The 12,529-nt window shown below is 43.5% G+C and overlaps 1 protein-coding gene across 6 annotated transcripts in view; it reads right to left on the bottom strand.

Annotated features, from left to right (window-relative positions):
* Nucleotides 1-12,529, bottom strand: part of HERC2 (E3 ubiquitin-protein ligase HERC2) — a 181,397-nt gene that overhangs the window by 50,074 nt on the left and 118,794 nt on the right. For all 6 annotated transcript variants that reach the window (XM_075689247.1, XM_075689251.1, XM_075689248.1 and 3 more), the window contains exons 46-54: nucleotides 10,690-10,798; nucleotides 10,392-10,528; nucleotides 9,414-9,625; nucleotides 8,233-8,430; nucleotides 7,070-7,360; nucleotides 6,339-6,420; nucleotides 3,352-3,492; nucleotides 3,175-3,265; nucleotides 180-357 (exon numbers count right to left, since the gene is read on the bottom strand). In XM_075689247.1, the coding sequence (XP_075545362.1) occupies nucleotides 180-357; nucleotides 3,175-3,265; nucleotides 3,352-3,492; nucleotides 6,339-6,420; nucleotides 7,070-7,360; nucleotides 8,233-8,430; nucleotides 9,414-9,625; nucleotides 10,392-10,528; nucleotides 10,690-10,798 (1,439 nt within the window). The remainder of the gene's footprint in view (nucleotides 1-179; nucleotides 358-3,174; nucleotides 3,266-3,351; nucleotides 3,493-6,338; nucleotides 6,421-7,069; nucleotides 7,361-8,232; nucleotides 8,431-9,413; nucleotides 9,626-10,391; nucleotides 10,529-10,689; nucleotides 10,799-12,529) is intronic.

The following is a 12,529-nucleotide window of genomic DNA, read 5'->3' as shown; positions in this document are numbered from 1 at the left end:
TTGTTTAGAATACAGCCACACAACATCGGATTAGGACATGCACTGCATTGGTAAAGCATGAAATGCATGCATCTGTGTGTTGCATCCCTTGATTTGAAGTTGTATGTCTAAGAAAAAAAAAAGTGCTTGTGGTTTTCACATGTTTCCTCGCAATTGCACATTAAGAACGCTCAGTTCACCTGCTTTGGTCTCAGCTGGGTCAAGTTGTCACCATGCCCTAAACGACCATACTCGCCGAGTCCCCATGTGTAGAGTTCGCCACTGGAAGTGATAGCCGCACTGTGGGAACTCCCACAGGAAATGTCCCTCACACGCTTGGACTTCAGAGCCTCAACGAGACGGGGCCTTTCACAGCTCCTGAAATTGCAGGACATGTCACATGTGATCAATGTCATCACATAGCCTTGAACATGACTCTGCTTATCTCTAAGCTGCAACAGCAACAATCATAAAATATGCAGGTGAATCCTCAAATAATGCAACTCTAAAGATTTAGACTGTGTGAGAGCCACAGCAGTGTAGCAAACAACTTCACCTCATATTTTCTTGAGCTCCCTGTCTACCAATACTTTCCATGGCTGTTTTCTTTCACTGCCATGACATTGCAAGCTTAACAATATTCATCAAAGGCAAAAAATGAGGTGAGAATCAGTCTTGAAAAATTTGGCTTCAAGAGTCTTAGTCCCACGCTATAAAGCACAACATTATCAGAGCACACAGTTTTTATTGGATATAAAGAATTTATTTAGGCAAGTATGTTATCATGGCATTCGAAGATAAATATGGAGAATGGGTATAAAGTCCCAGAATTAAGTACATACAACTATACTTTGAATTTTTAGACTACTATACTGAAATAAAAAAAATATATATTTAGTTTTTACTCATCTATGTACAATAGAACCTCATTGATAGAATCCTGTTTCATACAATTTACTGGTGCCAAAATCCGCAATTGACAACACAAGAAAATTACCTAAAAATGACCCAATACAGCCACACGCTGTCCTGCTCAAACCTGGACCATCAAATCCAAACCATCCAGTGGGCTGAGCAGATCGCCAGGGCCTATGGGCTCCTGAACATCTAGCGCACCCTTTAGAAATTCGATGAATAAAGTTCTACTGAACCGAACCAATAGTTACATGTAATTTTTACCGGTTAATACAATCCTGGAAAACAAGAGCTTTTGGCACCAACATTCAGTAGAGCACCAAACTGCAACCGTATATTACCTGTATGTTTCTCGGCCGCTAGATCCCAAGTGAACAAGAAAAGGTGTGAGGTATGCACAATCGAGAGAATAGGTGCTTGCCATGGCAGCTTCCCCGCCCACCTTGTCATGTGAAAATGCCAGCGTGCCCTCAGTTTCCTCTTTCAGCACCAGAAAATCTCCTCGCAGGTCCTCGCATGTCACATTCACAGTTATGGCTGCTAACCCAATTGCAATAAACATCTTCACCTATTTGCTTCACAGCGTGTGTGGTGTAGTGCCTTTGGAAGCATAATGCATGCTTTTAATAGGGGTAGCTCAAATGTGCCACCGTTTATTGGTGCAGGCACACAAGGTGAGCATCATGTTTCGCTCTGGTGGATCCTATTCCGGCATCGCCTACCAGGTCAATTTAGTTTTGCTTTCCCATTGTTGTCTTAAAACACTATGCAATAGCAAAGCGACAACATGCATCTTGGGATGCTTGGGCCCTACCAGCTCAATGCACAGAGGCGACGTCTCGTGCTTCAACACTTTGCGCAACACGTCACATTACATAGATGTCCCCTACAGTTGAGTCTGCCAAATTTTGGGTGAATTTCGATCGTATGTTTTCCCGCCTAGTACATTTTTTCTTGCAATTTTATGTGAAACGTATGAATGAGGTTCTAAGTACTGTATTTTATTTTAACCATTTATAAATAGTGGCCTTGCACTCTGTATTGAATTATGTGCACCCTATCGCAAGAAAATAAAAACTAGCCAGTTGTTGCTGACAACAGGCTGTGAGGAAATAGTGGCGGCATTACTGAGAACTTCCTCACTCCTGGCTGGAGGTGAGGTGAGGCAAGGTGCGGTTCTTCGAGGCTGCGCATATTGTAGCTGCCAGAGAGAGGACCAGGTGGCGGAAGTGCAGAAGTGAGGGAAAGGAAGATGCGGGTGACACGAGGTGTACGGTTGGAGGCTTGAAATGCATTTGAAGAGATGGGAGAAAGCGAATTCCACCGTCCCTTTCGTTTCCAAAAACGAAAAGCGTGTTGTTTATGCGGCGATCTAGACCCTATCATTGGGTGCGAGCGAGCCAGTGCAATGATGTTGCTGCCTCTTGAAAAGCTCACCCCTGTTCCAGTCGTTCTTTTCTTTTTTTCCTGCTGTGCGCGACACCACCTAGCAACCACACAGAGACACTAATAGTTATAAATTGTAGTAGTTACACATATTACTATTTGAGAACGTGTTTAAGCTTGAGAAGAAGAATATTTTATATAAAAATTTTATTCATTAGAAGAGGAGAAACATTTCGTTTTGTAGTATACTGTCTGCAAGCAGATGACAAACAAGGCACGTAAACTTCTGGGGAATTCACTGCTTGTTGATTGGCTGCTCTCTCCCTCATGTTCTCACAAAGTTTGCATACTACTAACTTTGTTATGCTGCAGCAATTAAACAGAATGTGTTTCGAACAACGCTCTCTGATCATGCCCCAGGACTCACGAAAGTGCTTATGCAGCTTCTTTTTTCACCTACGTATTTCTTCTATGCTCATGTGACCACAGGAAATAAATTTCGGCAATGATGACAGCAATCATAACTGGGCTGCTGTTATTTTTATTTGTATTGGCAACATTATAGCTCTTATGTTAGCAGTTACTGCTATCTGCTGCTTTGTGTTGTACTCCTTGATATGCCCTGAAAATTTTATTTGTTCTCATAGGCTTGACATACAATATACTCATGTAGGGCTTTTGTGTAATCATGTCACTTTTTGCTGGCATAACATAGCATTTTCTTTCTTTGCTCCACTATTTTGGCTTTAATGCACTGTACAAGCTATGAGTGTATGTAAACTATGTAAAATGAGCAGGATCCCGTCAAGTTAGCCCATGACCAGCTATCTGTTTAGCTATCTAATTTTGTCATTATGCCAACTGTCATTATGTAATTATGTCAAAATGACTCACATTCTGTTGCCATGGCCCAACTTCCCATCATCCCCTTCACCCCAAGAGAACACCTTTCCATCCACGGTCAATGCAAGTGCATGTCTTCCACCTATGAGAAGTTGAGGTCGGAAATGAAGTACATATATCGTGCAGCATACTACTATATGCCAAAACATGAGATCATTTGGTGCTCACCAGAGTGGACAGCCACTTTCCTAACCACATACTGGCCAAGTGCCGTCAACTGCCGAGGTACGGACACATTGTTGCAATGACCAAGACCAAGTCGCCCGTTGGTGCCTTCTCCACAGGCATACACTTTGCCATCATGAGAAACTGCCATAGTGTGTTGAAAGAGAACAGTGAGTATGATATAGTAAGAGGCGCACGTATCAGCAATGCTATCTAAAAAAAAACATCATATCACCAAGGTGCTGACACAGTGATCTTTTGTTTGACAGTTTGAAAAAAAAATTATGGGGTTTTACGTGCCAAAAGCCCTTTCTGATTATGAGGCACGCCATAGTGGAGGGCTCCGGAAATTTTGACTACCTCAGGTTCTTTAACGTGCACTTAAACCTAAGCACATGGGTGATTTCGCATTTCGCCCCCATTGAAAGGCGGCCGTTGTGGCCGGGATTCGATCCCGCGGTCTCGTGCCAGCAGCCCAAGTTTGAAAATTTTGCATGAAGTGTTAACATTAATAGACAGGCGGCAATGGACAATAGATATAGCACATCAAAATGACATTAGTATTTTATTGTGTCGTTTGAAAGAATGGCTCAATAGGCAGGCAGTCAGAGGATTACTCTTTTGGGCAGAAAAATGAACTTTCACTCAGTGAGCCTTAACACTTTCGTTACAGCGAGAAAACGGTAGTTTTTTATAGGTCTCAGAAAAAAATTATTCACCACTACAAATAATGTTCCAGCACACATTGCAACATAGCATATTGTGCATAATGAAGTGTTTCTTCCAAAAACATATGTTGGCCCCCCCCCCCAAAAAAAAAAACATATTAAGTAAAACATAAACATTCTAGAAAGCACCATTTTTGCTGCCAGCTGATAAAAACAACAATAAAAAGACATATCTACAAGAACATTAATATCAAAGGAAATTCAGAATATACATTTCTAAGATAAATAACCCAGGAATAGTGCCTGAAAAAATAAATGCTCAATACAATGCTGTTCTTCGTATACAAAAAAGAAACTAAGACCAGTTCATTGCTCATGCCATGCAGTGAAGTAGTTCCTGGATTTTGTGAAGCATAGGTACACTCCAGACTTTTCCCACAAAACATCTCGTTTTTGCTCAACTTTGCAGTCCTTGTAACACATTTTGCAGTTTCGCCTTATTGGCATCTTCTGAGGATGGTCTGATGAGAACTCCAAGAGCCTACTTCACCAGCTCGTCTAGAGTCATGCGCCTCTTCCAGGACCAATCGCTCTCAGCGTAACTGGGCAACTACAAGATAATGCATCCAAGCATATCTGTTTGCATTTTTACAGATTGTCTTTATCACCTCTGCAGAGAAAAAGAGTAGAAAGAAATCCCACGCCGTTATAAACAGTCTTGCTCTGATCCGTAATGCTGGGTCAAGATGTGCTGTGGGCGGCCTTCTTGGAGTGAATGGAAGTTTCTTTGCTGTCGATGGCAGAACATAATAACCAAGCGAAGTATGCACCCTGGAGATAATCAGAAGAGCTCTCATGTCATGCAAAAAGATTGGCAGGTAACTGCGCACAAGGAAGAAGACTGCTCAAGGCCGTAAAGGAAACTCGCTGGTGAACAGCTGCGAATGTACCATGCTAACTTAAAACATTGTTGCCGTCAGAGCTTGAATATGCTTTGATGTCATCTTCGGAATCGTAAATAGAGTCCTCATCACTAAATTGAAGTGCGGGTGCAGCATAGTTTTGAGCTCAATGCTTTTGTTGCGACACAGCCATGCGGGACGACGCCATGGGAGCGACTTTTGACAACTACGCAGTGACACTGGCAGCGCCCCTTGCCTAAATTTTATGTGTTGCATATTGCAATCACTCAGTTCAGCCCTTGGGCGCGGCCGGGCAGCCACCATTGACCTTTAGCGCAACCACGTGACGTGACGTCACGACAGCCGGAGGAAAAGCTGCGCCCCAACTCGCGCGGTCGCGCGCAGCCGCAGCCGCCACCTGACTCCCGCTCCTCCCGCAAGGGACGCTGCGCCGGCGCGTGACGTCACGGAGGAAAAGCTGGGCCCCAACTGGCGCGGTCGTGCGCGGCCGCAGCCACCACCTGACCGCGCAATATGCAACACATTCTTGACTTAACCAAGCTAAGCCTGGCAATTCTTTTACTCAAGAAGTGGAACCAAAACTCTTGGAAACTGGTTGAAAATGACAGGTCCACATGTTGGACATGCGGCTGACCTTCAGAAATACACTTTGGCAGAATAAAACAACTCGGACTCCAAAGCAAAGCTCACTAGTGAACAGCTAGTGTCATTTTCGGTTAATTATCACTGCTCAGCATTGTTGGACGGCAAACCGGTGTTATAATTTAATTCTTGACTTTCTGGGAGTCATTTGATTACAAAATTTTGATGCTAGTGCAGTGTAACTGTGAGCAGGATGCTTTTTTCTCAAGCGCGGCAGAAGGTGACAGCCACGCCTCTTTTCGCTACAACATACGCACATTAGCTCGCAGAAAGGTCCGTCAAAAATCTCAACATCGCTGGAGCGAAAAAATTTAAACTGATTCTGAAAGTTCAGTGCCTGTACTAACTACTGGATGGCTGGCTAAGAAATGGTTCCAACATGTTGAAATCTGCAATCTGCAAATCGATCAGCAGTGATCGATTTGAATAGGCATGGTAACGAAAGAGTTAAGGAACTGTTTCATTGGCATAACACTTTTTACAAAGATGTGTAAATGTGCTGTCAGCAGTTTCGTCATATGGAACGACCAACAATTATAAGAGTGCATGACACAAATATGGATCCTTGAAAGTTTTGGTGCTTTGGAGTGCCGTTAACATGTTGTTTGTAGTCAGGGTTGGCTAACTTGTCACACAGTCTGACAGAGCCGTTAGCAAAAAATCAGAAAATATGCACAAACAATTTCATCTTTATGATTGAAAGAAACAAACTAAACTGGCTCACTTCAGTTAAACAATAAATATCATGAAGCCTTACCAATGAAAAGACTTTTTGAACCTCCAGCTATGTGCAATGGCTTCAAGCATGAAATGGCTTCTGAAAATTGAGGCAGTTTCACCTGAGGAAAGAAATTTTTACGACTGTCAAAATATGATGTCGCTGAAAATACACAGACGAAACAGTAGAGCGCCCACTGTGCTGAGTGTCCTAGTTTCAAAACACATAATTATCTGAGATGTGAAATTATGTAATATGCAAGTACAAAAATATTAACCACATTACCTGATGAGTTACCATGAACTCAAAATTTTTGGCATGCAAACACCTCCAGCTATAAATGCTTTTTTATGTTCTTATCTCTTGCCTGGCATAAATAGTCAGATAATCTTGAAAACACCCATTGATTCATGCACACATACTGATCACTTCCTCTCACTTAGTATTTCACCATCTCATATGCTTGGCTAAGAACATTTCCCTAATTTATAATAGTAAAGTGCTGCAAGGTAATAACACATCTTGTCTGTTTGAGTGATTCAGTGAAGGGGTGGTTAAGCACATAAATTTATAGCACCATAAGGTTTCTTACATGAGCTAGTCCCATTGTCATGACACTATCACTTACAAATGATGCTTGTTTTGTTGTGTTATACCATACATGTAATATGACTTCCAACATGTTGAAAGGCAGTCATGTGCTTCTGTGAGGCAAGGAGTTGGAACTGTGAATGAAAATGAACCACCTGCGAGCAACAGGTGCTGCCCACCTTTGAACCTTTCAGTCCTCCTAGCTGGTCTTTGTCATTGAGGCCCCAAACAAAAACCTTGGTCTGAAAGTCCTTGAAGTTCTCAGAGGCTCGAGCAGCTCTCTGTGACTGCTGCTGCGTGCCCATGACAGCATCCTCAGTGTCCTCCCAGTCCGAAGCGAGGTAAGGAAACGTTGGTGAGAAGTCTTCATCATCCCCACGATGGCGTCCCAAAATGGAAAGGCCATGCACTTTGCAATCTATGCCAAAGCTCCGGCACTCACGAATTCCAATCTCAATGAACCGGTAGTACTGCAAAGCAAACAAATCGAACACAAAAAATATGCAATGATTCCATAACTGTGCTGCTGTGACATACTTGGAAAACTTTATTTAAAATTTTTTCTATGCAACCCAATGGCCATTGGCTGTGACAAATGCATCACGAGGTTTCCATGAGGAGCAATCACATTTCTTTTATGGTGCCTTTACCCATGCTCTCTTGCTGGGTATATTATCATGTGTGATCATGATAGTTATAAAAGTGCAGGTGAAAGGAAGAGCCAGTTATTCTACTACACAAACATTGGGATGATCATGTCTAGGTGACAAATAAGAGAGAGACAGCAAACGCTCTGTTGGCTATTCAGAAACTTGCAATGTATGTAGACTCCACTTATGAACAGGCTCAAAGGATCCTGAAGATCTGTCCAGCTTTTAACAATGGCGTTCATTGATAGGTTTTACTTGACATACAAAAGCAACACTAGGACTATGAGGTGGTGGAGGGCTCTGCTATAATTTTGACCACATGGGGTACATCAACGTACACCTATACCTTAAGTACACAGGAGTTTTTGCTTTTTTCCTTATCTTTCTAGAAAAATTTCATGTTAACAGAAGTAACGCGAACCAAGGGGAGAGTAAACAAAGCTCCTTAGCTATTTGGATTAGGACGATCTAGCTTAACAGAATTCATGTTAGAGGGGTTATACTTAACGAGTACATCTGTTTGCTGTCTACTTTTGGGCCATAAATTATAAGCAAAACCACAGACTATTCAGCTGGAGGAAGCAAAAGTCCTTTACTAGCTCATCAAACATCTCATTACACCTATCTTGGTCTTTCAGACATCTACAGGCACATAATGAATAACAGTTCAAATTATAAGCATTCATACTAACCTCTCGCATTTCAGAAAGGAGAGTGATCTGGCTGTCCGTCGACTCAACATGGATGGTGCGCAGTTCGGACATCCACGTGAGACACGGTCCGCCGCTCACAACTATCAATGAAGGCATGTAGCTAGAGTCTGCTGGGTCAACTGTCATCCACAAACGCTCAATCAGGATGCCAGGGTGCATCTCCAATCGTATCCAGTGCTGCAACAAAAAAATGCCATAGTCTAAGTTTTATTGTGATGATTCTTGACAAACCCTTCAGGAGAATACCAAGGCAATTTCACTGCACAACTTGGCAGTCTGACCTACCACTGAGTAGAGGACAGAGCTTGAAAGAAGTATTTTTTTTTACCAAATGAAAGCACAGAACAATGCACACTTGCTCCATGTGACAATGAACCCATGTGGAGGCATCATGTTAGCTACCATCTGCCAAAAGGAGTGTGTACTGCTGCACATTTCACTGTGTATGCTTCTTTTACTGGAAACATAGCAGGCCTTCCACCTGAAAGCTTACACCAAGTGACAAAGCAGATGCCTTCTTGCAGAAGTCATTTTTCTATGCTGGTGTACCTATAATGCAGTAAATCTCATCTAGGGTTCCTAGAATTTACTGAGTGAGTGAGTTGGAACGTTATTTAGGTCCTGAGGGGAAATCAATCTAGCGGCTCCACCCAGGTCGGGGACGGTAGACAGAGTCCTTCGGCGATGGCCAGGGCCTTCTGGACAGCCTTGAGCTGAGCGATGAGCTCTGTGCTTCTGAGTGCTGAGTCCCAGGAAGACTGGTCGGGAAATTCCGTGCTCGCGTTGGCAGGGCACAGCCAGAGCATGTGTTCGAAGTTGTCGTATTCGTGGCCGCAGTGTGGGCATTCAGTAGGGAAGGTCAGGATTGATCCTGCTTAGTGTTGTTGATGTGATGTATGTCCTAGTCTGAACAACTACAAATGTTAAAACACAAAAGAAATGGTACAGCTTGTACTTCAAGCTATCATACAACCACAAGCTCGTGAGTTTCGAAAGCGCAAGGCGTGAAAATTTTGCTTCCATGAACAATGCCAAACTTCAGATCACATTGCTCATACTCTGTGTCAACAATGCTGCCTCCTAATGAGAACCGCAGAAAGAACTGGTCGCACTGCAGAATCGAGTTACCCAAATTCAGGCTAAACCTGTCACATTCTCACCTTCCCCCGTGGGCCACAGCTCTGCCAGGCTGATCGAGTGCCATCGATGAGGCAATTGGCATTGCTCTCACTTGACGAGACCGTCAAGGCCTTGACACAGTGACCCCACTTGTCCAGCAAGGCTACAGGACCACCATACCGGCTTTCACCATCTATTGACCTCTTCTTATAAGAGCACTCCCCTGGGTATCCTCCATATGTTGGCAAAGCACCTGCAACCAAACCATAGTGTTACCAGAGCCTAATGAACAATGACAGAAAAGCTGAAGTTTTTCTGTCATGTTCACAGATGTGAAAGGCCTGTGAAAAAAAATATATATATATATATATACACCTTCAAGTAGTTAGAAAACATGGTACATGTTGCAGCAAATATCATTGCAAAAATTCAATGAAATATTAAGAAGAAAATTATTTGCAGAAAATACTCTTCTTTTTCACATGAACTTAAGCTCTAGGAGCTATGCCCATTCTTCACTTTCATACTAAATATGAAAACTTGCTGAGAAGTCGGCAATCCTGTCCCAACAACTGAAAGACACTGAAAAGTGACAATGGGCAATCTGTTTGTATTTGCAGGATGCTCTTCCAGAAGCAAATGTGAGTGCTTAATTGTGTATAAAACTAAAAATGCACAATCATCATCGCACTTCTATATTATGGGGTTTTACATGCCAAAACCATGATCTCACCATGAGGCATGCTGTAGGGGGGGACTCCAGATAAATTTTGACCACCTGGGGTTCTTTAATGTGCACCTAAATCTAAGTACACAGGTATTTTTGCATTTCACCCCTATCGAAATGCGGCCGCTGCTGTGGATCATCACACTTATAGAGATAGATGTATGGCTATTAACATGCATGTTAATTTGTACAGAAGTGTCTACATTAAGGCAACACATAAGAGTCAGCACATTATTAACAAACAATTGATACTAGCAGTAACGTTTTCAACATTTCATCAACAAATGCTTACCAACTCGGGATATCTCATTGAAGGGATGCTTGTGGACCTGATTTGTTTTGAAGCACCTTTCACAAAAGTTGTAGTTCCTGCAGAAGCGACACTTGAATCGGGTTCCAACTATAGGGCATGTCTCACAACCATCACAGCTGCAAAGTCAAAGAGAAAATTTAAGTAATGCAAAACAAAAATAACTAGATAGTCAATGCTTCCATTAAGGTTGGCCTTTCATTACAGTATCAAATATGAGTCAATTCCTACAACAAAACCACAAGTCAAATAGGTGCATAAATGAGAAAACTACACTCACACAATGTTTTCATGAATGATAGATACACGTTCCATCTCAGAGACCAGCCCCATCCAATTTGACTGTTGTGGGAAGTCGACAGTGACATCACGGCCATTGCGGCTGACATCTGCGAAAACATAAAAAGTACGAAGCAAGACTATGCTCCACTTTCCTCTACAGTAAGAAAAAAAAAAGGAGAAGGTGCAGTAAGGAGAAGGTCACAAAGTGCAGTGGAACCCCGATTATACGAATTTCTCGGGACCACAAAAAAGCGTAGTAAAATGCAGGTGTCGTAAAATCCGAACATAAATTATGCCTATAAAAACACTACTTATTTCGCGGGACGGATTTACAAGAAACTTAAATGTAAACTACTAACGTACTCTGCAGGGCTTGAAAACTCAAATTACCAAAAAAGTAAATGCAATAAGAATAAATGCTGCAGTACAGGTACCAATCATGCTTTATTCAAACGAACCTTTACGGCACTCCACTGCCCACTGCGTCGATTCCCGCCAGCCAGCGCGAACTTTAAACAAAGTCGGTAAGTTTCTTTTGGACCTTGTTTGATCCGTGAACCAAGAGCTTTCGCATGAGTTGGGCAACGTCTAAAAGGAGGTCCTCTGCGGCGTAGCGTAAACAGATGAAGTTCTGGATGCCGTGTATGTGCCATAGCACCTCGGCGAATGTGGTAGGCACAGGCATGGCATCTGTGGCGTCATCGTTGTCCTTGTCCGATGTCGCAGCGGTGTCGGCACTAGGCAAAGCCTCCTCTATGGCGCCATCCAGTGACACCTCGCCGCAGATCGCAACGTTGTCGTCGGCCTCCATGTAGTCGGCGAAGGTCGTGGTGAGGTTTAAACCCTAGAAATCGTCGTTGGCGAAGCCTGCATCGGCCTCGAGCGGCATCGAGGTTGTTGCGTCCCCAGCAGAGGAGGCAGTCTCTAGCTTAAAGCCACAGTGTTTGAATGAGTTAGTGATTGTGCTTTGCGACACTGCGCTCCACGAACTGGCAATAAAATGCATGGCGTCAAGTACAGTGATCTTTTTTTCCGACTTGCTGTGCTCCGTAGCCGCCAGCCGACACTGCACCAACCGCTTCCTGTACCCTTGCTTGACGCACTTAATGATCCCGGCATCTAGCGGCTGCAGCCGGCTTGTGCAGTTGGGCGGGAAAAAAAACCACCTTTATGTTCCTCAGACTGGACGTATCGGGTGGGTGGCACAGTGCATTGTCCACGAAAAGCAATATTTTCCTCGCCTTAGCACCCACTTTGTGATTCAACTCCTGCAATAAATTGCTGAAGAGCGAAGACGGCATGCATGCCTTTTTGTTCAAGTTGTAGCTGCATGGCAGCGTCTTCAAGTTCTTAAAGCAGCATGGCTTTGCAAACTTTCCAACAACGAGCACGGGCAGCCTCTTGGAACCGTCCTCGGTAGCACAGAATAGTGCCGTCACACGCTCTTTACTATGCTTGCCATCATGACAGCTGTCACCCTTAACCCTTTGACAGTTTTCGCCGTACATGTACGGCGGCGGTTTTCTGTCCCGCAAGGTCTTTGCTGTACGGGTACGGTTTCGACCCTGTGTTCGAAATTTCGCGCCATAATGACGATGCATGCTCACTGGGAGGTGCTGCCACCTCTTAGGACTTATAAGAAGCGTTTGGAATTTGTGCTACCTTCCTGGGGAGATAAACAGAACTGACTTCTAGCTTCAGCGCGTCGAGCAGACTGCGGCAACGCCCCTTTTGCGGTTTCGGTTTAGCCGCGTGATCGCAACGGAGGCGCGCGAAACGTCATTTTCTCTTTGTCAGCACTCTCTTGCAGATACGGTGGAAGTTGATTTCTATCTTGA

Source organism: Dermacentor variabilis, chromosome 4, assembly GCF_050947875.1.
Source record: "Dermacentor variabilis isolate Ectoservices chromosome 4, ASM5094787v1, whole genome shotgun sequence".
NCBI classification, from domain to species: domain Eukaryota; kingdom Metazoa; phylum Arthropoda; class Arachnida; order Ixodida; family Ixodidae; genus Dermacentor; species Dermacentor variabilis.
The sequence above is the reverse complement of the archived record's forward strand: the minus strand, read 5'-3'. Positions and strand labels throughout refer to the sequence as shown.